This window comes from Anthonomus grandis, chromosome 12 (genome assembly GCF_022605725.1).
Source record: "Anthonomus grandis grandis chromosome 12, icAntGran1.3, whole genome shotgun sequence".
Classification (NCBI taxonomy): Eukaryota; Metazoa; Arthropoda; class Insecta; order Coleoptera; family Curculionidae; genus Anthonomus; species Anthonomus grandis.
This window is the reverse complement of record NC_065557.1, coordinates 7,290,920-7,318,542: the sequence shown is the minus strand read 5'-3', so window position 1 is coordinate 7,318,542 and position 27,623 is coordinate 7,290,920. Positions and strand designations below refer to the sequence as shown.

Here is a 27,623-nt window from a genome sequence, read left to right as displayed (position 1 = left end):
CCGCGTTCCAGATATCCCAGAGGTCAGAGTGGCACTCCGAAAATACTAGGAACAGCAGATAAGTCCAGTGGGTTTCTAGAGGTTGAAAAAAGACTATGGATTTACTTATACTACGATCAAAGAACAGTTACATTAACAGAAGTCCAGGACTATATAAAAAAAAACCTGGTTAAGATGCTTTAAATTTTCAAGTGTCTGGACTTCCTACAGATGAAACACCAATAAATTCACTACATGTATTGGCACTTAGACTTTGGTAGGTCAAATAGTTGCCTCATACTACACATATTATTTTAAATGGCAAACATCGAAAAAAGCCCAATTTTCATTTCGTCAGCGCTTGACTTTTTACAATTAATTTTCACAAAAAAAAACTTAGTTTGTAGATGTTTGTAAGCACCATAAATCGAATTAATTATTATAACCGTTAAATAACAACGGGCTCTGACAAACAACATATGCTGACAACACTCTCAATCGACCAGTATACTTCCACACGTTTAATTTATTATTTTCCATGTTGAGAGCAGTTGCAGTTAGCTTATTTATAGAAAATGACTTATCAAGGCTTAGAAAAGAAGCAGCTAGAAGTCACTATGAAGCCAGTGATGATATCTTCTCCAAAAGTCGTCATATGATGAACATTTTACCTTGAACTTAAGACTTTGCAAGATGGTGGACGGACTCGCTACGTCTTTTGACCGCTCATCAAAAGCAAATGGTTTCAATGCCATAAATTGTGCTTATTGCTTAAAAAATATCATAAACAATGAGCAAAAAGTGCAAACAAACTTTCCATCCCTCATGCTTAAAGAGGACATAAGAAAAAAAGAGCTCACCATGTCGTTACGAGAAAGTTGCCGAAATTGCGTATAAAGACCTCGAATTCGAAAGAACCCAGGCTTAGCAGCCGTGAAGCTTTACTAGAAAAAAAAACCTTTGAGATAGAAGATAAGAACAGACTGCTGATATAGAATTACGAGCTTCTCAAGGGAAAAATCGCTTCTCTCGAAATAAACCTTAAAAGTCAAGTTATAAATATGTAAAAAAAAACAGTCCCTAATGACTGAGCCTTACAGCCTCTACCAACATAACTTCAAACTGGAATAATATTAAACATAAACAAACGAAGGAACAAAATGTTGGTAATAGCAACACAACTTCGGAGTCTTATATAGTGTTAATTACAAATTATAACTTCTGCTGCAGTTAAAAAGACATTAGAATTTGCAAAACCGTCAAATGCTGACAACGATGCTAAGTTTGATTGGCAAATTCAATGACAGCCCGCGTTCCAGATATCCCAGAGGTCAGAGTGGCACTCCGAAAATACTAGAAACAGCAGATCCAATGGGTTTCAAGGGATTGAAAAAAGACTATGGATTTACTTATACTACGATCAAAGAACAGTTACATTAATACAAGTTCAGGACTATATCAAAAAAAACCTGGTTAAGATGCTTTAAATTTTCAAGTGTCTGAACTTCTTACAGATGCATCTAAAAATAAAAAGAACACTAACAAATTCACTATATGTATTTACACTTAAACTTTGGTAGGTCAAATGGTCTAACGTAATCTAATGGTCAAATAAATATAGAAAAAAGAGCCTTTTTCATTTCATTAGTTCTTGACTATTTACAATTAATTTTCACAAAAAAAACTTAGTTTGTAGATGTTTGTAATCACCATAAATCGAATTAATTATTATAACGGTTAAATAATAGCGGACGCGGACTATAGATAACTTGCTGACAAACAACATATGCTGCGTTCTCGATTTGGATCGTCGGACGCTAGCTTCATACACATGCACAAATATCTATGAAAAATTACAAAGTGGCAACATTGGACTTTTATTTCTATTCTACCTTGCCAAGTTGTTTTTTTTCATTAACTTCTTCGTTATTTTTCGAATATTTTTTATTGGGAAAAGATTTTTAATCAGTCTCAAATTATATGTTATTAGTTAGAAAATAAAAGAAAATTACATTTTTTGGCTGTTACTGACAAAATACAACACATTAAAAAATTATTTGGTGATTGGAAAATCGATTTGACATCACTGGCTGAGAGATGGTGAACTCAAACACCTCGCCTATGGTGTGCAGCTAGGCTCATTCTAGGCATTTAATGTTCTAAGATTTTGTGACTATATTTAATAATACTAACAAATCAAAAGCAATTTGGGATATTATTAATGCCTCTCAAAATAAAAATAATAATAAAGCATTGTCTTCAATCTCCCCAGAAGGCTTTAACAGTTTTTTTGTTAAATTTCCTAATAATATTTTAAATATTCCTAAATTAAAAATCTAATGCCGATACTTCGGAAGCCATGCATTCACAATAACTTTACAGGACCCTGTAGTAATAGCACTAGAATTATTAGAATTAGGTACTTACTACTCCTTCTTGATTAATCTGAGCTTTTGAATTGGAGTAAAAAACTCAATTTAATCATGAACAGTGATTTACTGCCATCTAGGTATCAATTAAAAACAAGGATTAATAAAAATTAAAAATTTAGGCGGAAACTAAATGCAAATTTTGCTTTCTGTTTTGCAACATAAATTGGGTCCAATGATTTTTAAATGCAACTTAAGCGTCGTAAATTTAATAACAAAATTATCCTATTTTACTCAGTTTAAAGAGCCTTGATAAGTTTAGGGTTAAAGAGAATCTTACTTAATTAAATATCAAAAATAACAAAAATTACAGCTAAATTTTCAAGGTCAAATCCACTTTCAGAGGGGCTATTTTTTGCTCGGTTATTAAAAATTTTCTTTGAAATTAAGTTAGGATAATTGGTAATACAAAAATTGAGATTAAGATTATAATTCTTTGGAAAAAAATAAATTTAATTATTTAAACTTTTGATATAGATTTTTTAATTAGAAGTCAAATATAGTTAATTATATTATATAAATAGATTATCTATCTCATCAGTAAATTAAAATGAAAGGAATGCATGGATGGATTTGGAAAAAATGGTTTAGGTAAGTCGAGTAGGACAAATTGTTAAAAATGTTGACCCAATAGTTATGTGTCATGTAAAGCCATGTAAGCTTGCTGGTATAAAAAAAAAGTTGAGCTATAATCTCTATCTAAAATTGGGGATGGGGCTTTTATATATTTCAATCTTTGAAGAATTTGTTAAGTAGATCTTAGTAAAATAATAAAAGTAAGCGTTGAGATGGCTTGATTGTAGTTATTTTCTACAATGGCATGATGGGATGATGTTATAGTAATTCCTGAAGATAAAAAAATTAGATATAGTATTAAGTACTGGAATGTCTAGTGGGCTAAAAGTGAAAAATTGTTTAGGTTGTCTATTTAATCCTAGTTGGATTCTAGATAAAAGCATAGCATAAAAAATGCTTAAAAAAGACAAAAAAGAAAAATACTTCTGAAGAAATAAATAAGAATATCCCTTATCGTAATCCTAAAGTAACTTTTAAAGTATGATGTCCTTGTAAAGTTCCTTCTCGTTCCTTCTACTGCATAACGTTGTCGAACTAAAAAAAAAAAACGTTTTTTTGGCAGATTAGATTTTTTTTTGATGCTGTACAAAACTCTAAACCTGTTAAAGAATCAATTAAAAATAAATACAATAATTTTATCGCGGTAATATTCTGCCAAAGGGGTTTTAAGGTTATGCCGACATTAAAAATAAAATATCTGGTACGAGAGCGTCTGTTCGAAAATTGAGTTACCCAAAAACGTGCAACCTCATTGTATGACCTACAGCAATTCATCAAACCTAAAATTATATCAAAATCCAATTTTGCGGTTAACCGTGTCACGAGCTTATCTTCCCGTATAAACTTATCATTTTGGCATTTCGAACCTCGCTTATTTTTTTATAAACAACGTCGGTCAATAAATAAAAAAAAAACGAAATATTATTAAATTTAATTGTCTGGCGAAATTTTAAACTTGTTTGCTTTTCGCGCGTTATTTTGCAACGCAAGATTTACGTGTCAAGGACGTTCGGTATAGAGATTTTTTTTTTCGGTAAACTGCGCTGAGACAAGATCGTCTGCGTTGACGTAGGTCATGATCTCGACGAGGTTATAAAAATTAACACCTTTACAGTCAATATTATACTTTATTTTGGTTCTAGGAACTGATATCGTTGACCCACACCATATATATATATACATTAAGTTTTATGGGATCGATGTTTGTGGGTGGAGAATTACTATGTTTGCACCGATAATAAGTTCGCAAACATTGTTTAGATTATGCTGTTAAACGGTTTTATTGCACTTCAAGTTTTATTGTTGTATCGTCAGATTGTTAATTATTATAACATGCGGCGCAGGCGGGAATATATTTAGAAAGGTCATGGTTTCATATGAGATCACATTTTTTTTTCCTGTGGGGGCAATAACACTAAGTTTGTCTGAAAAGCGGCATTACTGTATTTAGTGTATTAGATAACTTTTTATATGCTTCGTTTCAAGAAGGTTAATAAGGAATTCTCAAATTTATTTATTAAAATGCTATTAGGCTTATACAGTTTAATATTCTCCCAAAGATGCTAACCTCATTAGCGAAACACGTGTCGAATATAAAATAAATGTGCCTTATTATACCTATTTAATAAAAATTTATCTATTTTATCGAAAAAAAAGCTGTGAAAATAGGTGAAACAACAAGCTTTCTAAAATTATTAAATATGGTGCCCCTTAGGGCACAGTTCTCGGTCCATTATGATTTATTCTTTATATGAATGATGTTTTGGAACTAAAGCTTTGCGGATGATACGTTAAATTTGAGTAATATATTCTACAGATGAACTTACTCTACATAGACTCTAAATTTTTTAACGTTAGGCAATTTTTTATTAAAAAAATTGCCCTCAGAAGGAACCACTAAAATCTCCACCCCATCCACATAAAAGTGTGGTAAATAATATGAGTATATTGCATAGATGTAATAAGGCTATAGCAATAAAAAATATTACTTCAAATTAAAGAAATTAGGAGAAACAATTCAATTTTCAATTAAAATGGCAATAATTAAAATTTATTTAATTAAATCGTTGTAATATATGTAAAAAGGTTAAATATGCATGTCACATATTAATTAATTAATTGGCAAAATGTATATAGTTAAGTGTATGGATTTTAAATAAGTGTGTGAACTTAAACTTGGAAAAACCTAGAAGAAATTAAAATATCATAAAATAGACTATAAAAATGAATATGGACTTTAAACTAAAAGTGACTTACATACAAAATGATGACTTTAATAATTATAAGAAAGTTGAAAATAAATACAATTTTATTTAATTTTAATCGTTCCCAATCAGGTTTTTAATTACGTTTATTTTATTTGCAAATTAAATCATTAAAATATTATTTTGGTCCAGTGAGCCTATAAATTTTAATCATTTAAATTATTATTTCTTTCTGGATTTTATTTGTTTATTTGTTGTACAACTGATTATAATAGTAATTGTTTCCTTTTTTTTAACAATAACATTTTTCTCAATTTTTTATTACAAAATTTATTTAATATTTATGATTTAGTATATCATGATATCAGATTCTAAATATTTTGAAACTGCCAGGCAAAGTTATTTTTTTTTATCAACAATACTACAACAATAAATTAATTTGGTTTTAATTACTAAATTTTCATGTTGTAATAATTTTTTTTTGCTAATTCATAAGTTCTTAGAAACCGATATTTATTTTAAGTTTATTTAATTATAACTGTGATTTTCTTGCTATTTTTAACATAGATAATTTTTATCACAAAAGTTATAAACCTTCTAGTTTTGTATAGAAAAAATATTCGTGTTTAATTTATGAAATTTATTTAGAGGTTTAATCCAACTTTATATTAATTGATCTTATTGGAATCCATTGTACCTAGATGTTACAAATAACTTCTAGGATTGCATCATAAGTAGAGAATACTTATTAAAAAGATTATTTTATTAAATGAAGTTATTCAAAAAATAAATTAATATATTTTTCATTTTCATTTAATTAAAAAACATTGTCAGCAAGTCTAGTAAAAAAAAATTGTTTGCAATTCTGTAAAAATAATTAATTAACCGTTCCCAATTAACCAGGTTTTTAATCACTCAACTTTTATTTTATTTTAAAATTATATTATTAAAATTCTATTTTGGTTTAATAAATTATTTTCAATATGTTTTTAATTAATTAATTAATAAAAGATAATTTTTTTTATTGCATAAACTTTTTTAATTTAATTTTTTTAATTTTATAGAAGCTTAGATTTTTTAGGTGTAATAGATTATAATCGTATTTTTTTTTAATATACGACATTGTTATATTCTTCTTCTTCTTCTTTCAGCAACCCTTCACAGTCCACTCCTGGACATAGGTCTCCCCTATATTCTTCCATGTTTCTTTGTTCTGTGCCAGTTGGTGCCATCTGTTGCCCACTTTGTTTTTGACATCATCGAGCCAGCGTAACTGTGGTCTGCCAACGCTGCGTTTATGTATGCGAGGTCTCCATTGAACGATGTGTCTTGACCATCTCAAGTCGTCGCGTGTCCTACCCAGCCCCATTTCAGGTGGGCTATGCGTATTATGACGTCTTCAACTTTAGTTCTTTGTCTAATACTCTCATTTGTGATATGGTCTCTCAGGCTTAATCCTAGCATCATCCGTTCTATGGCTCGTTGGGTGGTCCTCTGGAGTGTCATGGTTTCCATTCCGTAAATCATCACAGGCAGTAAGCAGGCATTGAAGACCTTTCTTTTCAAATTAATTGGAATAGTTTCATTTCTCAAGACGTGTGACAGTTTACCCGTGGCTGCCCATGTCAAACGAATACGTCTGTTTATTTCGGCAGTTTGATTTTCTTTGCCCAATTTGATGCAATGTCCCAAATATATATATTCTTCGACGTTGTCAATAATTCGGTCTTCTATATGTACTTGAATATTGTCAGGTGACATGACTTTTGTTTTATTTAAATTCATGGTTAAACCTATTCTTTTCGATTCTCTTTGAAGTTCTGCCAACATCTTCTGTAATTCTATTATATTCTGGCTGAAGAGTACTATATCATCCGCAAAGCGTAAATGGCTCAGATGTTAGCCGTCGATTTTGATGCATCTCTCGTTCCAGTGTTCCAGTTCCTCCTCTTTTTATTTGAATTTTGTTTGTTTCTATCTCTTCCGAGATTTTAACGGTGATTGTCGCATTTTCGTATATGTGTTTGAGAAGCTGCTTGTATCGAGAGTCGATTCTTGCATTGTTCATGGCCTTAAAAATAGCCGACAACTCTACGGAGTCAAAAGCTTTGTTATAGTCAATAAATGCGAGGTGTAGTGGTTCATTGTACTCGTTGCATTTTTCTATTATAGTGCGAACGGATTGTATGTGTTCTATTGTGCTATGACCTTTTCGGAAGCCAGCTTGTTCCGGGGGCTGATAGGCATCTAGTTTAGCTGTAAGCCTATTTGTTACTATCTTTGTCAGAAGTTTGTACGGGTGGGGGAGTAAGCTAATAGGTCGATAGTTGTCGATTCTCAACCTATCTCCTTTTTTGTACTGTAAAATCACCTGGGCCTTCTGTCATACATTTATTAAGAAAAATTGTCGATGCTTCTACAGTAGTTCTTCCCCCAAGTTTTATCATTTTAGCTGTAATTCCATCTTCCCCTGGTGCTTTACCGTTTTTCATTTGAGACAATGCTAGTTCTACTTCTTCTCCGGTGATGTCACGAAGATCTTCGGAGCCTACATTGAGAATCGTTTCATCAACTCCGATCACTTGTTCTGGGTTGTCTCCTGTGTACAGTGCGCTGTAGAAATTTTCCACGATATCCATTAAATTTTTACTGTCCTCTTTGATGTTTCTGTTTGCGTCCCTTAGTTGATGTATTTGGAGGCGTCCATCATTGTTACGTGTTTTAAGTACTTTCATGTTTTTGTTGTTTTCGATGGTCGTTGTTATCATTTCTGTGTTGTATTGCCTTAAATCTTCCTTTGTTTTCTTTTTTATCAATCTGTTAATTTTGTTGTATTCATGAGTTCCTTTATCCAAGTTTCTTCTCTTCGCCATGAGTTCTCTAGTTTCCTTTTTTATTTTTGAATTATTTTTCTTGGTAGTGGCACATATCTTTTTGGCTGTCGTTCTAATATCAGTACTTATTCTGTTTTCTAGGTCGTTTATATTCAAGCTGTTCAGTGCTTCTTTATTAGACAATTTCTTGTTGAGTTCAGCTTGGAATTTTTGGCGGTTGTATTTTGATTAGCTTATTTCGTTCATTCTTCACGTTTATTTCTATTTTAGCTCTCACCAACCTGTGATCGCTACCAGTATCAAAGCGATTTAGGGCCGAAAAGTCTTTTATAGTAAGCTTTTTATTGGTTAGTACGTAGTCGATCTCGTTTTTTGTATTTGATTTCGGGCTTCTCCATGTCTAACGTCTCTTTTCTGATCTTTTGAAGAAGGAGTTCATACAGTACATACTTTCTTTTTGGAGATAATTGATTAGTCTTTCTCCTCGTTCGTTGGTACAACCCAGTCCGAATTTACCCACATATTGATTTCCTTTTCCCGCTGGTACTCCTAGTTTAGCATCGAAATCGCCAATAATGTACTTGTAGTGTGCTGTTTCTATTGTCAGCGCTTGTGAAATGTCATTGTAGAATCTTTCTATCTCATCATCGGGTGCAGAGCTTGTGGGGGCATATACTTGAATTATTTGGACGTTATTATCTTTTCGATATCTTCAATACTATGTAAATTACTCTACTCGATATGGATTTCATCTTAATAACTAGCCGCTTTATACTCTTATCAATCATTATCGCTGTTCCGCCAATGTGTGTATTTTCCTCTCTGTTGTTTCGATACAAAAGGTGGCCTGATTTCAGTGTGATGCTTTTTTCGTCCGGTAATCTGGTTTCGCATAGGCCCAAGATGTTCCATTTGATATGGGATAGTTCCACCTATAATTCTTTCAGATGTTCGGCTGATCTCATTGTTCGAATATTATAGGTGGCTAGGTGAAGTTTAAATTTGTTCGTGTTGGTAAGTGTATTAAGAGTGGAGGGGATGAATTTTTGCCTCCCCCAGAATCCTTGAGGCTGACCTTGTTACTAGTGTGGGATTTGTCATGCGATGATCTACCCACCCGGGGTACTATTTCGTTTCTTTTAAAATCCATCATGGTTTACGGGGGTGTTTAGCCATAATCTTCCACGTTGGCTAAACGGGTTGGAAGATGTAAATATTAGCCGCTCCTGACATGGAGAACAGACGCTGTTTGCAGCCGTCCACTCTGGATCAGACGCTGCGTGGGAGCTTTCTTAGCTTCACCTTCAGCACTTGCCCCCTGGCTGTAGGTTACTGAGCCCTCTCACCGACGACAAGGTGACAGTTCCCCCAGAGAGGGATTGTTATATTAAAAGGTGAATATTAGTTGTAATTATTTGTTTAAAATCACAATTTTTTTAATAATTTATTTAGAGGTTTTGAATATAAGCCAGATTTATATTTTATCTTATTGGGTTCCACTGTATTTGCTTTGTTAAATTTATGATTTCTTTTTAATTGAAAAAATTTATATTTGTAAAGAATACTGTAATAATAACAAATTATTCGTTCTTAATTTGTCAGGTTTTTATAAAAATCCTTTTGAAATTTAATTATACTATAATAGGCGCGGTTAAAAAGTAATTTCCTTTTATTAAACAATTTTTTAATATTCAATTTATTACTATTTTAATTTTGACTTTAATTGTCTCAATAATTTTATTCTAAATTTAACTAAACATTTAATCAAACTTTTATAAACATTTTTTTAAGTTAAAAAATTAGGATTTATTCTTTTGGTTTTTATCAAAAATATTGTTGTTTTATTAATAGTTTCATGTTCAATTTATTTCCTATTTTTAATGTACAGATGATTTACTAAATGTGTATATTTTTTTATATAAAGATTTTTATTTTTTAAATTTATATTACTACATTTTTTATATTTTTAACCTTTGATTGACGCAGCTTAATTTTAAAAATTAATTAAATTATAGTTATTGAATAGAAAGGATTTTATGTGTATATACAGGGTGTTTCAAAAGTCATGGTCCAAACTGAAAGGAAGGGTAGGGGAGGCTATTTGGAATCACAAAAACCCCCTATGTTGTTATCCGATTTTTGATGGTTTAGAAGTTATAGCTGTTTTTCAGTTTTTTTCTATAATTTACTTCTGGCTTAAAAAATTATTTTTTTCTGTCTGGGACTTTATTTTTTAAATATATTTTTTTGTTTTTATTCCAACAAATGTCAAGTCTTTTTAATAAAAGTGTAGGGTAATTTTTTTTTGTTTCGCTACAGAAAATATTGTTTAATTTGTTTTTGGATTCTGCAAAAATGAATTTTAACAATTTAATCAAGCACTACACAGTACATAAAGACCTACAGGAATTTAAACCAATGTTTAAAAACTTCCTACTATTTCTAGTCTTTCAATAAAAACATTTACCTTATAGTTACCACATGTATTTTTACAGCGGACATGTGGAAATCTGTTAGAGGCTGCAACCTAAGTCAGTATGCTGATGACACCCAAATAGGAGCAGAATTCTCAAAAAATAATTTTAAGGCGGCTGAAGACAGACATAATGAAACGCTAAATAGAATATATTAACATATTCAATTAATAACGGTTTAAAGTTAAATCCCAATAAATCCGCAGTAATGTTCTTTGGGCCAAATACCGGGTGGGCTAAATCGAATATAAAAATTCAAATGGGTGGTGTTGATATACCAGTGGTTGCAGAGTACAAGAACTTGGGAGTTTGGTTCGATGAAAAATTAAGATTTAGAGGACATATTTCAAGGGTTAAACAAAAATCCTATTTTTCATTGCGTAATTTATATAAAAGCAGGCACTTTCTCAACTTCGGTATAAAAAAGCAGTTATGTGAGACGCTGGTTTTGTCCCAGTGCAACTACTGCAACTTTGTCTATGGCCCTTGTCTTGATATGAGTAGTAAGTACAAGTTACAAAAAATACAAAACTCCTGCATAAGACTTATTTTTAATCTACGCTTAAAAGATCACGTCAGCCATAGACTAAAGGAGCTTCAGTGGTTAAGTATTGAGGACAGACAGCAGCTTCATTTTGCTTCTTTTCTTCATAGGATGCTCAAAACTGAATCGCCAAACTATCTATTTGCAAAAATTACACCTAGATCAAGCCTTCATAACCGAGATACTAGATATAGAGACTATTATGAAATTCCAAGGCATAAGGGAAGCTTCTTTAAATCTTGCTTTAGCTATACTTCTGTTAATTTATTAAATCATTTGCCTGGAAACATAAAAATGTTTAATCAATCAACTTCGACTTTTAAAAAGAAGTATAAAAGTTACCTTTTTTCTAAATACTAATCACTTTATTTATTTATTTTTTTTTTTGATTTATCACTTGTTTTTGTCTTGTGGATTCTGGAGAAAATTTTGCCCTATTTTTTTTTTTTGCTTTTGATTTACTTTTTGTTTTTGTTTTGTTGATTTTTTAGGGACAATTTTCAGTTGTATTTTCTATTTATTTGAATATTTAATTTACCTTACGGTATGTTTTGACGTTGTTGTAATTATTGAAATCTTCGATTTTGTTTTTGCTATGAATACTCGGCTAGCAACAGCTGTGCTGAATCTCACCGAGTATAAAATAAAGTCGTTTTTTATTTATTTTTTTTTATTTATTTTTTTTTATTTTATAGTGTTTATTATTTGACCAATGTATGTTAAGAACATTTTTAAAAAAATTAAACTAAAACAAAAATGTACTATTTAAGTGCGCTTGACCTTCAAATGGGAATTCAGAATGCTATCAAGAGCCACAAACAAAAATGGTATTCTTACATGGACCATTTTAAATTCCCAAACCGACTATTGTTGGCATTTTCTGTATTGTTTTCTGTTTGTCTTTAGCTAACGTGTTAATCGATTTTTTTTCTGTTTTCTGGCCTATTATACCATTAAAGTAATAATTAATCTGCATCGAGATGCCGGATCGGTATACCATACGGGAATATGCTGAAATGCATTACATTTATGGATTATGTGGTGGGAACGCTCGCCTTGCTGCAAGAGAGTATCGTGAACGTTATCCGGATCGTGAACGCTTTCCCGATCACAGACTGTTCATATGAGTACATAACTCATATTTGCGGGGAGAAATACCTGGTGATGTACAACAAATAGGCAGACCGTGATTGGATGATGAAGAGGTGCTTGCTTTGATAGAGGCGGACCCTTCTACAAGTATTCGTAGAATTTCTAGAGCTACTGGATTAGCTATAGCTACGATACATCGCATGTTGCGAAGGAACAGCCAGCATCCATACCACGTGCAACGTGTTCAAGCCCTCTTACCCCGTGACTACGCGCCTAGAGTAGCATTTTGCAGAGAAATGCTTCTACGCTGTCTGCAAGACCCGGATTTTTTTGACTGCATTTTGTGGTCCGATCAGTCTTCATTTCAAAGACTTGGTATATTTAATATTCACAATCTTTACTATTGGGCTGTAGAAAATCAGAGAATAATAAGGCGAGATCGCTTCCAGTACCAATTTGGTGTAAATTTGTGGGCAGGAATTCTCGGTGGTAGGCTGATTGGCCCTTTCGAGTTACCGGTCAGATTAAATGGAGAGAGCTACCTAGATTTTTTAGAACACCAACTTTATGACCTTTCGGAAGATGTGCCTCTGGAATTACGAGCAAGAATGTGGCTGCAACACGACAGAGCATCAGCGCATAGTGCACGAATAGTCAGAGACTATCTAAATGGTGCTTACCCAGATCGTTAGATAGGCAGAGAAGGAGTGGTATCGTGGCCGCCGCGCTCACCTGACATTAATCCTCTTGACTATTTTGCATGGAGATACTTTAAAGAACTTGTATACCAAATGGAAAATAATACTGAAAATCAGCTTCGTCAAAAACTGCGAGATGCAGCAACAAGTTTACGAAACAATGCTCGAGCATTTAGAAACTTAAAAAGAAATTTTATAAGACGATGTCGTTTGTGTATAAGAGCCGGCGGCGGCCATTTTGAACATCTCTTTTAAATAAATGCCAATGAAATATTCGAAGTTTTATTTTAGCTTTTATTTCTTTTACGTTCCATTTTTCTAAAAATTTACTTAACTTATATTAAACAGATAAAGCCTTTAAGTTAAACGTTTCTATTGAAAGGCTATAAGTTGTAAGAATTTTTAAAACATTGGTTTAAATTCTTGCAGCGCCTTTCTGTACTATGGTGCCTCATTAAAACGGTAAAATTTGCTTTTAAAGAAACCACAAAAAAATTAAACATGATTTTCTGCAGCGATAAAACAATTTTTTTTAGGATATACTTTTATTAAAAAGACCTAACATTTTTTACTAAAAAAATATATTTAAAAAATAAATCCCCAGACATTAAAAAAAAAGAAATTTTAAGCCAGAAGTAAATTATAGCAAAAAAGTGAAAAACAGCTATAACTTCTAAACCATCAAAAATCGGATAACAACATAGGGGGTTATTTTGATTCCAAATAGGCTCCCCTACACCCCCTTTTAGTTTGGACCATGACTTTTGAAACACCCTGTATATTTTTTTTAATTATATACACACTTAATCCTTATCACAACTAATTTATATTATTTGTGATTTTAAACTATGTATTTATGACTAAAATAATTATACTTTTATTTTCTATTTAATTTTGACTTTTTCTTGCCAAAAATTTAAAAAAATTTTTAGAAAATCTTAGAAAATCGAGGTTCTATGTTTATATTTATTAATGGTTTGAAAGGATTTATTCGTTAACATAACCAAAATTTTTTTATATTTAAAAAAAATAATAATGTATTGGGTGTATAAAGTTATTGTAATTTTAGCATTTTATGATAAATAAAGCCTCTTTATTATTATTATAAATTTATTATTTATGTTTTTTGAATCCTTTATTTAATTAATTACCATTAAAATTTGGTCATTAAATTTAAATAACAAAATGTTATAGTATTTCTTTTTGATTTTTTAGGTAATTCATTTTTAAGACTTTTTAAAATTAATTTTAACGCTTTTTAAAGTTCGCATATTTTTTTGATTTTAAAATAGAACTATTTATTAAACTTATATCAAAATAAATAATAGTAATGATAATAATTACAAAAATGAGAATTCTCTGATGTTACGCTATTTTTTTCTAATTTCTAGGCAATTAATTTTTGAATTTATTTCTTAAATTTATCGGTTTAGGTTTTTTTATTCAACGACGGTATTTAAAGTAGCAAGTCAAAAATAACAAAATAAGTAAACAACAAAAAAAAAACATTTAAACAATTATAAAACATTATATTATGACAAACAATATTCAAACAGATGACACAATAAATATATTGATAGGCTTATTGAAAACTATTAATTCCTCAGTTGAATAAAATGAGTTAGCAGTTAAAATTCGTTTAATAATAATTTTAAAGATACGGTTTTTTATTAGTATTTTCTCATTAGGCAATTTATTATAAAGATTAATATTTAAACTATTTTTAATGCTTTCAGTTAACCTATAATGTGGCATACTTAAGTTGTTAGATACGCCAGTGGAAATTCCAGATGATGTAACCAGTTGTGTAATTGGAACGACTTGTATGAATCAAGTTTCACAGTTTAACCTCACTATCTTCAGATCCAAGATATTTGATATATTGAAAATATTCCTGTAATAAATGGTTTTTAAAATACACCTTAAATAGGTACATAATATTCACACAGAAATATAATGTAGCCTAAAAGTACCTCAGAAAGCGAAAATAGTTTCCTCTACAGGTTGGTTCCTAACTTAAAGTCTCTTGACTACTTCAACCCAATACAAAAAAGCATCTCTGTATTTTCTTTCACGCTGAAATCGTTTTCTAACATTCTTTGCAACAAAGTCTTATAGCTCTAGTCTAGTTTTTTCATAATAGTTTTTTGAATAAAACATTTTCTTCGAATGAATTTCTACCCTAAAGTTTCAAGTGCTCACCTAAGCTCATATAAAATAAAAATCTCATCAAAAATAAAACATCCCTGTAGCCACAAAAACGGCCAACCTTACTTAGCACCCGCTCGGAAAAGCATCAAAGTGCCCACCAATAAATCCCATTTGCCACTAAGGGCATAAACGAAGAGCGGGAGCGAGTATTGTATTTTTAAAACCCTTCGACCATGCTCTTTCTCTTGCTCTCTTTCTCTCTCCTGGAGCGGTCTGTCGGTTTTTACAACTGCCTTGTTTTCCAGAGACTTTTTACGGTAACCGAAGTGCCCTAAAAATTTACAAAAATAGCTCTAATGCATCTTTACGGCCTCATTAGCCAAAAAGAACGGTCCGGACCGGGCAAACTGTTTCGATTTTACCCTGGAACTGTTTTAAACCGTATAACGGGCTCCGTTTCTTTTTATCTTTCCCATTTTAGATTTTATAGCTTCATATCTACTTTGCCAAATCGACTACAAACTGCCTTCTAAAAGCCTTTTAATAATACATGTGGCCTGGGTCTCTAGAAATTTTCGGGATATTGTTCTGTCTGAAACAAAAAGGGTTGCACGGGGAGAATACGGAGGGATATTCGGGGGAGGATTATTTAATTCTTATTTTATTCGGGATTTAATTGTTTAGGGATATATTTATGTTTGGCCGGATAGAGAATGCATTTAGATGTGTTTAAATTGGCCTTTTATTGTATCCAATTATTTTGAATGCATGCGCCCCGCTTTAGGAGATAGAGTCGGTTAAAGTCGCATTTTATTTTTCACATTAGTTAAATTGTGGGATTTAAAGCCATAAAACAAATATATATAACGTTATATACATATATTTATTTAATGGCGAAATTGGCCCCCGTTCAATTATTTTAACGATTGTTTAAAAATATTTGATAATTTGACTAATGCTACAGCCTAATCCAACTATTAAATCAAAAACTGCGTTGCATTTTGCTAATGTTAGTCACACTGTTATAATTTCGATGATAAATGCCTATTAAATAATTGGAGGATTTTCGGGAGTTTTAACGGGAATTTCGCAGAAATGGGAAAATTATGTACTTAAAGGTTTAACTTATAATTCAGTGGAAAATTCTAGTTTTAACTGTCTTTTTTTTTGGGAAATTCGAGTGTGTTTTTAAACCTAATGGGCTGTAGTAATGTAAACTAAAATACTCTATGAAGAAAAATTTCTATATGTTTATTAAAGAGCTCAAAAATATTTAAAAAAGAAAGCAGACATTTAATTTATCTAGAATTTTTAGTGGCACATTGAACTGAGATTTTTGTCTCGAAAATTTTTAGTAATATGTATTTATTTTAGGGCACATTTCTTAAACTTATACAGTCACACTGACAATACTCGAACTAATGACGTACGTTGAAATATGCAAATAAGCAGATTTGAAATATGCCCGGCGCGTTCGCCAATTTATAATATTTATTTTAAATTAATAAATAAATATAAATAAATAAATTATGCCTTTATTTTATGCTCGGCGAAGGGCAGCGAATGCTGTTAACTTAACCGAGTACAATATTATTATAACTACTTTTAAAAAAGCAAATAAAACATACAGAAAATATTTAACTAACTTAATATACAAAAAAACAAACAAAAATTTAGACCTACCTAGCGCATGACCCACTTGACTTAACAATACAAATACTTAAAAAAATAAATTATACATTCTACAATAATAGCAATATAAATAAAATAAAAGTAGAAGAACTATCCAAAAATAAATAAATTGATAAAATAAAATTAAAATTGCTCTTAAGTTGACACAGTCATTAAGTACTTTATTTTTATATTGACTTTCAACCAATACTATAAAGATATTAAAGTTTCTTGGATTTTTTTGAGTTAAAATATGCCCGGCTCCTTCGCCTTTTTAAATAAATTATTTTAAATTTTATTGAAGGTGGGTTTAGAAAAGCTTTCGATCACGTCTATATAGCAATTGCATGTAAAATGCGTATTTGAAAGGTGGAATTTTTTGTTTTAAACGGATATAATTTAATAATGAAGTAAAATAAATATAACCTACGTTTGTGTACTAAATAGTCAATATAATGTTCTGAGGATTGGAATGTACAAACAAACCAACTGAAAATAAGCCGAGTTTTTAAATTTAGTCAGGTGTAGCAATACTCTGTATAAACTAAAATACTTTGTACAGTGCTACTCTAGTGCCTTAAAAATCTATCTCTTAAGAAGTTTATGTGTATTGCTTTATTAATCGTAAATAGCTTAGGTTATCCTCCATAAGGCATCTCAAAGAAAATTAATTAGAATTTTTTGTACATCTTTTAATCTTGCTATATTCTTTCATCTGTCTTAAGAAAAAAGGAAAATTTGTTAAAATTCATTAAAAAATATAAACAGAACTTGAAATATTAAACGTTTATGAACCTACAATCACACTTTTCACAAGAGAATAATTAATCAGCATCTGCCTTTGTGCGTGATAAATTACATCTCCTTCATTATCAGTTAGTATGTCGTCAGTAATCTGATTTTCGAATTCCTAATTAAAAATTATCTATATTTATTCCAAAAGGTCAATGCGGTTTACATTTAAATTGTATAGGTGATATTTCTGAAACTGTGATTGCCCTCTTTTTTTTCTCAAAAATGTCAATGTGTCTCTCTTTTAAGACCATTTTTCAACAGATTATAGGGTTAAAAATCAAGCAACTATATGAAGGCGTCGTCGTCTTTTTCTTTTCTTGTCCTTAACTCCTTTTTCCTTCTTCTTTAAATAAAGCTTTTTTTTAATTCAGTTCTCAAATACATGCTTTAAAATAACCAATGATAAAGTTCAAATTTTTAATTCAAATACGAAAGAATTCCATGTTTATTACAAGAAAGAAAAGGAAAAAGAAGATACTGAGTGATCACTTCGCTAAAGTAGCCCATTAGAAATATTATCCAGAGAGCAAATAAACGAACTGTTTATTTTTTACCTAAAACCATGTACGACTTAAAAATGTTTAAGACCATCTTAATAATAGACGGTTTATAGAAACTGTAACAATAAAAACCGGTTAAAACTAAAAGCCGGTACACTACAACTGCCACTCGAACCTTCGTAAAATAATAGCCGTCTAAAATTTATCGGTAATTCTTAGTCTCTGTGAATTTAAAGGTCACTTAAAGCGCCATAAAAATTCTCCGGAAATAAAGTAGCTATTAAGATGACCAGTTTCTATTGAGCTACAAAAATAAAATACACTTTCGGCGGGCTGTCGTTTATGCTTTAACGGAACTAAGATTTATGGTCGCCTTTTGTATAGTTTCCACTTTTCTCCTGAGTAGTTTTGGCAATTTAAGTGAAATCTACTTATTTTTTTTATGCTTTGAGTATTACGGACCCGGTATTATGAAATATATCAGAGACTGAATCGTTGCTGCCCTAATTTTTTTTTGTGGTTTTATTTCAGTTCCTCTGTAGGAAGCTTTATTATTTTGAACGATAAATTAACTGTATGAGCTTCTAGGCATAATAAGTTCTTCTTATCTCGGCGAGGTTCACGATAGAGATTGAGTTAATAGGGTATGACTACGATAGAGTTCATATCTAGTCTTCCTGATCTAGGCGTAAGAAAACTCGGTCTATATTTTTAACATTTATTTGCTTCCAAGGCTTCATCTTGTCCACTGCTACAACACTTTTGTAGCATTTGCTGCCTTCTTTGAGATCTTCAACTTCATATCTGTCATTTGGTAGTACCTTGGATACCCTAAACGGTCCCTTGAACTTCGGATTAAACTTTTTACTCACACCAGAGCTAGGTTCACTTGTAATCATCACCAACACCAAATCCGACACTGCAAATTTCCTTGCCTCCTTGCGCAATCGATCAAAACGCTCCTTTTGCCTCTTCTGGTCATCTTGGATGTGATGCTTTATTTTCGTTCTTAAATCTTTAATGTCTAATTTCTCCACCTCACTACCAATCGAATTTCGCAATATACCTTTTGCCATGGTTCTCGGCTGATAACCCAACAAAGCTTTTGCTGGGGTAGTAGCTATCCCCTTATTAAATCATGTATTAAGGGCACTTTGAATTATCTTTAAGTGAGTATCCCAACCTCTAGTACCATTTTCAGAAGTTGTGGTCGAAAGCATATTCACAATGGTCCTATTTTAGCCTCAAAGTTCGCAGCCTTTTTTAACAATTTACCAAACGGTAATGGTTTTTTAATTTAAACTGTTTTTTCAGCACTTTCCACTTCACACATGTAACATCCTGGGCATCAAACCATTTTCGAGCCATCCCTCTTAAGCGATTTGATGCCAACTTCACAACCATTAACTAATCAAAATCTCAAAACAACCAGCCGAATAGAATATGACAAACAACAACCGACAAACAAAGAAAACCTCTATGTAGGCGCGTTATCCCACTTCTGATTTCTAAGAAAACTCGGTCTATATTTTTAACATTTATTTGCTTGGAAAGCCAGACTAAAACTAAACTTTATACCATTTACCTTCTCATAAAAATCAACCTTCTTCAAAATCTTTACCTAAACACTTTTTTTAAAACAAACACACATTCATTCGCCTTTCTCACGTTAAGTGCTTACACCCTCAGTTTATCCTACTTGGAACCCTCTTGTAAATAAAGTCATAAATAATAACCATGTTATAATTAAATATGACTTAAAAGTATACCGCTAACATACTACATTTAAAATGTTAATTATTGTAATTATAATAAAACCTATAATATTCAATTAAATATAAAGGTATCTTACATTCGGTCATCCTGCACAACTGGATGTCCTCAATTAATTTAAATATCTTCTTAACAAACTCGACTAAAAAAAACTACATAAACCAAAATAAACTTACAACTAACATGAACACATATATTTTAATAAATGATCTTTAATTATTACATAATAAAATACTGGATAACAGCCCCTTTGTTCGGGCAACAAACCTTTCATTTTGGGCAACAACCCTAATGTTGGGCGACAACCTCTAATACATGGGCAACAACCCACAGCTAATGGGCTACAACCCACCATCATTAGGCGACAACCTAAACAGTAGAAGGGCGGCAACCCATTACTACTCATTATCTGGTCTTGTTACAGCGATCCAAGGCTTCATCTTGTCCACTGCTACAACACTTTTGTAGCATTTGCTGCCTTCTCTGAGATCTTCAACTTCATATCTGTCATTTGGTAGTACCTTGGATACCTTAAACAGTCCCTTGAACTTCGGATTAAACTTTTTACTCACACCAGAGCTAGGTTCACTTGTAATCATCACCAACACCAAATCCGACACTGCAAATTTCCTTGCCTCCTTGCGCAATCGATCAAAACGCTCCTTTTGCCTCTTCTGGTCATCTTGGATGTGATGCTTTATTTTCGTTCTTAAATCTTTAATGTCTAATTTCTCCACCTCACTACCAATCGAATTTCGCAATATACCCTTTGCCATGGTTCTCGGCTGATAACCCAACAAAGCTTTTGCTGGGGTAGTAGCTATCCCCTTATTAAATGATGTATTAAGGGCACTTTGAATTTTCTTTAAGTGAGTATCCCAACCTCTAGTACCATTTTTAGAAGTTGTGGTCGAAAGCATATTCACAATGGTCCTATTTTAGCCTCAAAGTTCGCAGCCTTTTTTAACAATTTACCAAACGGTAATGGTTTTTTAATTTAAACTGTTTTTTCAGCACTTTCCACTTCACACATGCAACATCCTGGGCATCAAACCATTTTCGAGCCATCCCTCTTAGGCGATTTGATGCCAACTTCACAACCGTTAACTAATCAGAATCTCAAAAGAACCGGCCGAATAGAATATGACAAACAACAACCGACAAACAAAGAAAACCTTTATGTAGGCGCGTTATCCCACTTCTGATTTGTAAGAAAACTCTGTCTATATTTTTAACATTTATTTGCTTCGAAAGCCAGACTAAAACTAAACTTTATACCATTTCCCTTCTCATAAAAATCAACCTTCTTCAAAATCTTTACCTAAAATAAACACACATTCATTCGCCTTTCTCACGTTAAGTGCTTACACCCGCAGTTTATCCTACTTGGAACCCTCTTGTAAATAAAGTCATAAATAATAACCATGTTATAATTAAATATGACTTAAAAGTATACCGCTAACATACTACATTTAAAATGTTAATTATTGTAACTATAATAAAACCTATAATATTCAATTAAATATGAAGGTATCTTACATGTGACTTCTTCTTCAAGTTATATTATTTCCAAAGACTATTCTAGAGACAAGTATTATTATCGAACATTTCTATTGCTCTCTAACAGGTTAAAGAACAAAACTCCTATAATTGGAAAGAACGTTAGTGGTCAGGATGGCAAAGGAGCTTCTCTCATTGAGATTATCTTAAGGAAAATTTAATCAGCTTAGACTAGAACATCAAATATATAAAATATAGCAGTTAATGCTAAGTGCAAATTTTTTAATGTTAAAGATACACTAAAGGCATATATTCATGCGTTATTCTTTGGAATGTAATGATAAAAACAAACTTCTTTAAGAGTACCTTGAAGGACTCATTTACATTGTTTCTTAAAAATCTTGCTTGCAATTTATTGAGACGCATTTAACTTATTTGCAACGTCTAACCTTCCGTAAAACTAACCCAGAAACAAACCGTTGCTTTCGCAAATATTGTCGCAGACGCACCACGTTGCAGACATAGGCCGGCAATCATAAATTTTATTGCATAAAAAGTGATAATTTTTAAAACCGGCACAGCCTTGTTTAAAAAAAGCTTTTGCTGCAATTAATGCACAGTAAATCCTTTCGGCTTACGCAAACTTGACCCATTTTTTTTTTTAAACAAATATTTCATGATAACTGATTAAATTACGAGGAAATCAATGTAACGCGGTATAGAAAATGTTTTAATCTAAACAACCAATAAAGCTTGTGTAAGTTTACTTTTATAAAGTACATTAAGATCCTCAACGCCGGGGGAGGGGAGGGAGGAATGAAAAGCCATTTTGGTTTTAATAACCGTATCAAGTACACACGGAAAAGTGCATTATCACATGGCATGCTACTGTTAATTTACGCCTACATTTCAGCAAATAAAAAAAATCCGTAATTCGTACGCATGGGAGAACAAAATGAATGCAAAATGCACTCCCGAACAACAGACCATTGTGCATTACAAATTTTCATATTTAAATTAATAGTCATACAGCGCAAATTGAAGCCTGTGAGAGATCTACTGGGTCATTCTCCAAAGTAATGGCATCAGGATTTTAGGATACAAGTGTCAAGTGGAAAATTGTGTACTGTAAACCTCATATTAATAGAATAGAGCAGAAACTGTGGACCTCCTTCATGACAAATTTTTGCCAACATATTGCCAGAAGAATCTCCTTTTTTTTTAGTGATCATAGACGTGAAGTTTGGTTGGGTTGGGATAAAACGTTGATTAATGATACATTGGATAATTGACCTAAAAGTCTATATAGTATACTAATAGACTATTATTTATCTAAAGCTATTCTCGTCAAATAAACATGGAAACTTGTGATCTTAATAGTGATATCTGCATATATAAATATTTAATGAGATATTAGATCTGGAAGCTCTGAACTTCCCTAATGACAAAAATCTCCTATATCTTCCTCAGTAATAATTTTTTCACTTTTATTTATGAAGTTGAATTATTGAGAAACGTTATAAGTCCACAAAGGTATTAAATTTTTTTTTGATCAAATCATCCGTTGATTAGATGTCACTATTTATGTTTTGGCTAATGTCACATTAATCTTGGAAGACTGAATTCAGTGTCTATAGTAAATATCTGTTCATTTGGTGGGGTTCTTATTAAATTAACTTTACTTGGAATAATTTAATCTGCTCTATCAATGACCTTTTCAAATGTATATTAAATATTTACTAAAAGTCTAAATCCAGAGGCTCTGAACCCCTGATAGAAGATATTCCACAAAAATCTCTGATATTTTTCTTAGCAGTAATCTTCTGACTATTAACCGTAGAAGCAAAGTTATCAAAGAAGATATACCTACATGAAAGTATCGATTAACTTTATTAAATATCACTATTTCAGTCTGTCTTATATAGAGTATAATATAGTAACTAAATAGAAAATAACCTCTTAAAGATCTTTTTAGCAAATCTCGGATTTAAAAAAAATTATATTTTGGGTCAGAAATCGAGAATTGGTAAAGGAAAAAAAATTAAGAAAAGGAAAATATAAATACTATTTTTAGCAATTCATTCTTGATATCTCTCTTAATATTTACTTTACGAAGAACATATTTAAAAAAAAAGTTACAGATCAAATGATCTGATGCTGAAAAATATCAAAATACTTTAAAAGAATACAGTGTTGACGAGTTATCACCATCGAAAGTTTGATTGATGCTAGGAGCATCGCCCTGGGAGTCTACAACCAACATCTCTTGATCTATTCAAGCTGTCGTAATCGTATAAAGTTTTTTTGAAATTAAATCTCTTGGTCTACAGTTTCTATAGACATCTTGAGGTACTTAAACCTAAAAATGATTGAATTATCTGACCTTGAAGACATGGACATTTTAGGTGACTCGATTTTATACGAAAGTCCTTTGAATCTTTCTAAATAGTTACTTTACGAAGTTTGTTTATTGACAAGAGTTGTAGGTCAAATGATCTGCTTCCCAAGCATATTAAAACATTGTCTAAAAAGTTTAAAATTTAGCAGTTATAATCATTCAAAATTTGGTTGACGTCAGTTGGAGTTAGGAGCGTCGTCTTGGCAGTATACAGCCAATATTTCTTAATCTACTAAAGCTATAATAACCAAATGAGGCTCATTTGATGAAAAATAACTTGCTCTATAGTCCTTGTAGATATCTTTGAATCTCCTAAGTTAATACTAATTCCGATATCTGACTTTAAAAACGTGGTCCTTTTTAGTGACCCGATCTTTTACGAAAATCCTTTGTATCTTTCTTAATAACTACTTTACGAAGATTTTTTATTAACAAAAGTTGTAGATCAAATGATCTGCTACCCAAGCATATTGAAACATTTTTTAAAGAATTGAGAGTTCCAGAGATATAACGATTTAAAGTTTGATTGACGTCAGTTGGAGCTAGGAGCGTCGCCATGAGAGTCTACGGCCGATATCCCTTGCTCTTCTAAAGCTGTGATTATCAAACAAATTTTTTTTAAATAAAATTACTTTCGCTACAGTTTCTGTACATATGTTTAATTCTTTAAACGTAATAATAGTTGAGATATCTCACCTGGATGCCGTGAACCTTTTAAGTGACCCGATCTTATATGAAAATCCCTTGTACCTTTCTTAATATTTACTTTACGAAGATTGTTTATTAACAAAAGTTATAGGCCAAATAATTTGCTACCCAAGCATATCAAAACATCTTTGAAAGAGTTAGGAGTGCAGGAGTTATAATCATTCAAAACTTGGTTAGCGTCTGTTAGAGCTAGGAGTGTCGCCCTAGAAGTGTACAGCCAATATCTCTCGAAATACTAGAGTTGTAGAAATCAAAAAAAATTTCTTTGAAATAACATCACCTGTAGATTTTTTAAAGCGCCTAAAAAATAATATTAAAAAAAAATATGTTGATAATTTTGATGTTTCAAAATAAATATTCAGTTAAAAAAAAAAAGTTTTTTAATTGTTTCTTAATTACAGCCTTAAGAAAGACGTAAATGAACGTCAAAACTTCAGCACCTTGAAAAAAAATGAAGTTTTTGATTTCTTAGTCCTAAACCTGCGAACTCCATCTACGCTACTTTAAGTCAATAAGTAAGGCTACTCTTATACAGACCAATATAATTGTTAAATTTAATTTTTAAATCATTGGCATGATAAAAAAAGAAGAAGTAAGTACATAAGCGAGGTTTCAAGACCTCTAATTTATCCAGATTTTACATCTTTAGATAATCACCAAAAAAAGGAAAATAGTCTAATCCAGGTTTGACTTATTTTAATAATAATTCCCTTTGAGTAATGACTTATGTATGCATGTGAGTAGTCGAAAGTCTGAAAATATTAAAAATTTTGCATGATATTGGGCTTGATTGGATGACTCCTTTGATTAATATTTTACGAATGAGGGTTGATTGAACAATGATGCCCTAGGGCAAAAAATAAATCAAAGCACCATTTTCTAGAATTTCCAATACTTTTCAACGAATACCCCTCTTTAGTACAATGAAGCTTTTTTATTACGCGCTAAGAAGTTTTAATTAAATATAACTGTTCCCGTTCGTATTTGAACATTGTTTTTCCATTAAAATGCGTCTATTTGAATAACCATAATATAACGTGATTTTTATCTTTAATTAAACTGTCTGTTTTATTTGCTCGTTCACTCTATTTCTGATGTGCATCTGTATGTATGTGTGTGTGTGTGCGGAATCGTGTTATTATGTTTGTTCAGTAGAACCTTTTTTGCCGGATTAAATAATTTTAATGTATGATTTATATGTAAAAGAGGTTTACGTAAGAGTGATGTTAGGATGTTAAATGTTCTAGTCCGGACCTGACGCTAAGCATATAGTATCAAACCAGAAATACGGCGTGGGTGACCCAGCAAAACAACCGATCAAGCTTTTATATCAAGAAGAATCAACGTTGCAGTTACTGACCTGGGTTAAAGTCGCGGCCGCGCGGCCAAGCTATCACGGTCTCTCTTATTATAGTCCAAGAGCCAGATAAAGATGGAACTATATTAAAATATTCTTTAATCTAGGTCTTACCATGGTAACTCTATCTAGGATAAATTTTTGTGAACATCTTGCTTTCATTAAAGTAAAATGATGAGGACACTTTTTTAGCAGATCTGTCTGGAACGAGTTTTTTTTTTTACTTTTTTTATAAAAATTCTTTCGGATATCGTAGTAATGAAGTTTTAAGTCATTGATTACGTGAAAAATGCCAAATAAATTTAAAAAAAATTACGTCAACTGCATCAAAAATGAGTCCGAATCACCTGAAGAAAAAAGACGAAATAAAACTGTTTTTTTTAAAGCACTATTAAAAGCCTGGAATAAAACAAAAAAATAATTTAGGAATTAACCTGAAATACCGAACTTCAAAAGCAAAATATTTCCTCTGTGTCTGAAAAAGCTTAAAAGTTATTTACGATTCCTAGGAATTATTGAAAAATTTGGTTGTAAATGAAATAATTAAATAAATGGATAAAATCAAACTGACATTATTAAAGATATTAAAAACTCTGGTAAGTGCTTGGAAGACCTAAAGGAACTACCTCAAAATAAAATATTCTGACCTTAGAACATTGAAAGGCTAGAAGTAGCATGCCGTGAAACTATGGACAGTTTGTTTGCTTGCAACATCTCTGATGCTATATTGTAGAATTTGCAAAGAAAACACTTTATAATATCATAAAAATTTGTCACTTAATTTGACAGACACAAAACAATACTACTGTTCCGTCCTAATAAAATAATAAACATTTTCTTAAATAAACTGTGATAAGAGACGAGAAGTCGATATTTAACGGTAACTGAATGTACATAATGTGTTGATGCCACAAACAGAAGAAATCATTACCAGTGACGTCGTTAAAAATTATTTCTATGATAAATATTTATAAATAAGAGAGTATGCTTTAAATATAAGTGATATAACCGTTCTTGAACCATTTTATGTGTTTTTTTTTAACACGCTTCATTAGAGTAAAGGCACTTCCTAATGTTTTATAGACTTCTTAATATTTCATGTTTTAAGATACAAATATTTAACATATTGCATAATTTTATTCTATTAAACAAATATCAGTTTTGCATCACTTATTTTATATCACATCAGATAATATACAGGGTGTCCGGAAGCTAGATGCAATCCTTTAAGGGGGTGATAGCTGACTTAATTTCAAACATTTTAAGCTAAATATGTGTAGGTCGAAATTTGTTTATAAATTTTTTATGGCAATTTTTGCATTTTTCTCAAGAAATACCAAATTTTCACACTTAAACGGTAATAGAGCGCAAGTTACCGTTAGTATCGGAGTATCAAAGTTTATTTTGTTTTGTCTAATGTGTATTAATAAAAATACGATCAATTTCAAGCTTTTGTGTAAACTTATTAGAAAAAATAGAGATATTGAAAATAAATATGGAGTTAAAATAAAAATGCTTTGTTTTATGTTTAAATAATTGTTATGAAAATGCTTTCGTCGTTCAAACCTCTCTAAAAATATGCCTAGCTTCTGCCCTTTATTTTAAGATATCACTCATGCCGATGCCTGGCCAATTCTCAGAATTATGGCCTCTTTTGTGCGGCAGGTCATGTAAACAAAACTTACTGGATTGGTTTTCTATTATGGGACAGTTCAGGTAAATATTTAGGTAAATAAAAAGTAATAAAAACAAAATTAAGCAGAAGTACCTAATAGTAGATACTGTAAGGTAAGGGGTACCTAGTAGGTACTTTGGGGTGGGGGTTACAAGTTAGGTACTCGCTTAATAAATAAAAACGTGTGATTTTAGCCTCTTGTTGTTTAGTTTCACTCTCGCCTCTAATTTTGTAAGGTTATCAACTTCGTACTGACTGCATCCAC

General features: G+C 31.4%; 2 protein-coding genes across 2 annotated transcripts; both read right to left on the bottom strand.

The window, feature by feature from the left end:
- Positions 1-6,526: 6,526 nt before the first annotated feature.
- On the bottom strand, positions 6,527-7,018 carry LOC126743296 (uncharacterized). Its single transcript, XM_050450326.1, has one exon. It carries the CDS (start codon positions 7,016-7,018, stop codon positions 6,527-6,529), a length of 492 nt encoding a protein of 163 aa, XP_050306283.1.
- A 40-nt stretch (positions 7,019-7,058) lies between these two features.
- LOC126743295 (uncharacterized) lies at positions 7,059-12,334 on the bottom strand. The gene is made up of 5 exons (XM_050450325.1): positions 12,199-12,334; positions 12,066-12,155; positions 8,473-8,697; positions 7,560-8,222; positions 7,059-7,444 (listed from the first exon to the last, which is right to left on the bottom strand). The coding sequence occupies exons 1-5, from the start codon at positions 12,332-12,334 to the stop codon at positions 7,059-7,061; spliced, it is 1,500 nt and encodes a 499-aa protein (XP_050306282.1).
- Between the last annotated feature and the right edge of the window lie 15,289 nt (positions 12,335-27,623).

Coding starts and splice junctions, on each gene's coding strand:
- LOC126743296 (XM_050450326.1), bottom strand. CDS start 7,018: ATGTTGGCAGAACTTCAAAGAGAATCGAAAAGAATAGGTTTAACCATG.
- LOC126743295 (XM_050450325.1), bottom strand. CDS start 12,334: ATGCGATGTATCGTAGCTATAGCTAATCCAGTAGCTCTAGAAATTCTA. Junction 12,156..12,198: donor TATTTGTTGTACATCACCAG/GTATTTCTCCCC, acceptor TCATATGAACAG/TCTGTGATCGGGAAAGCGTT. Junction 7,445..7,559: donor ATGTATGACAGAAGGCCCAG/GTGATTTTACAG, acceptor ATAGGCTTACAG/CTAAACTAGATGCCTATCAG.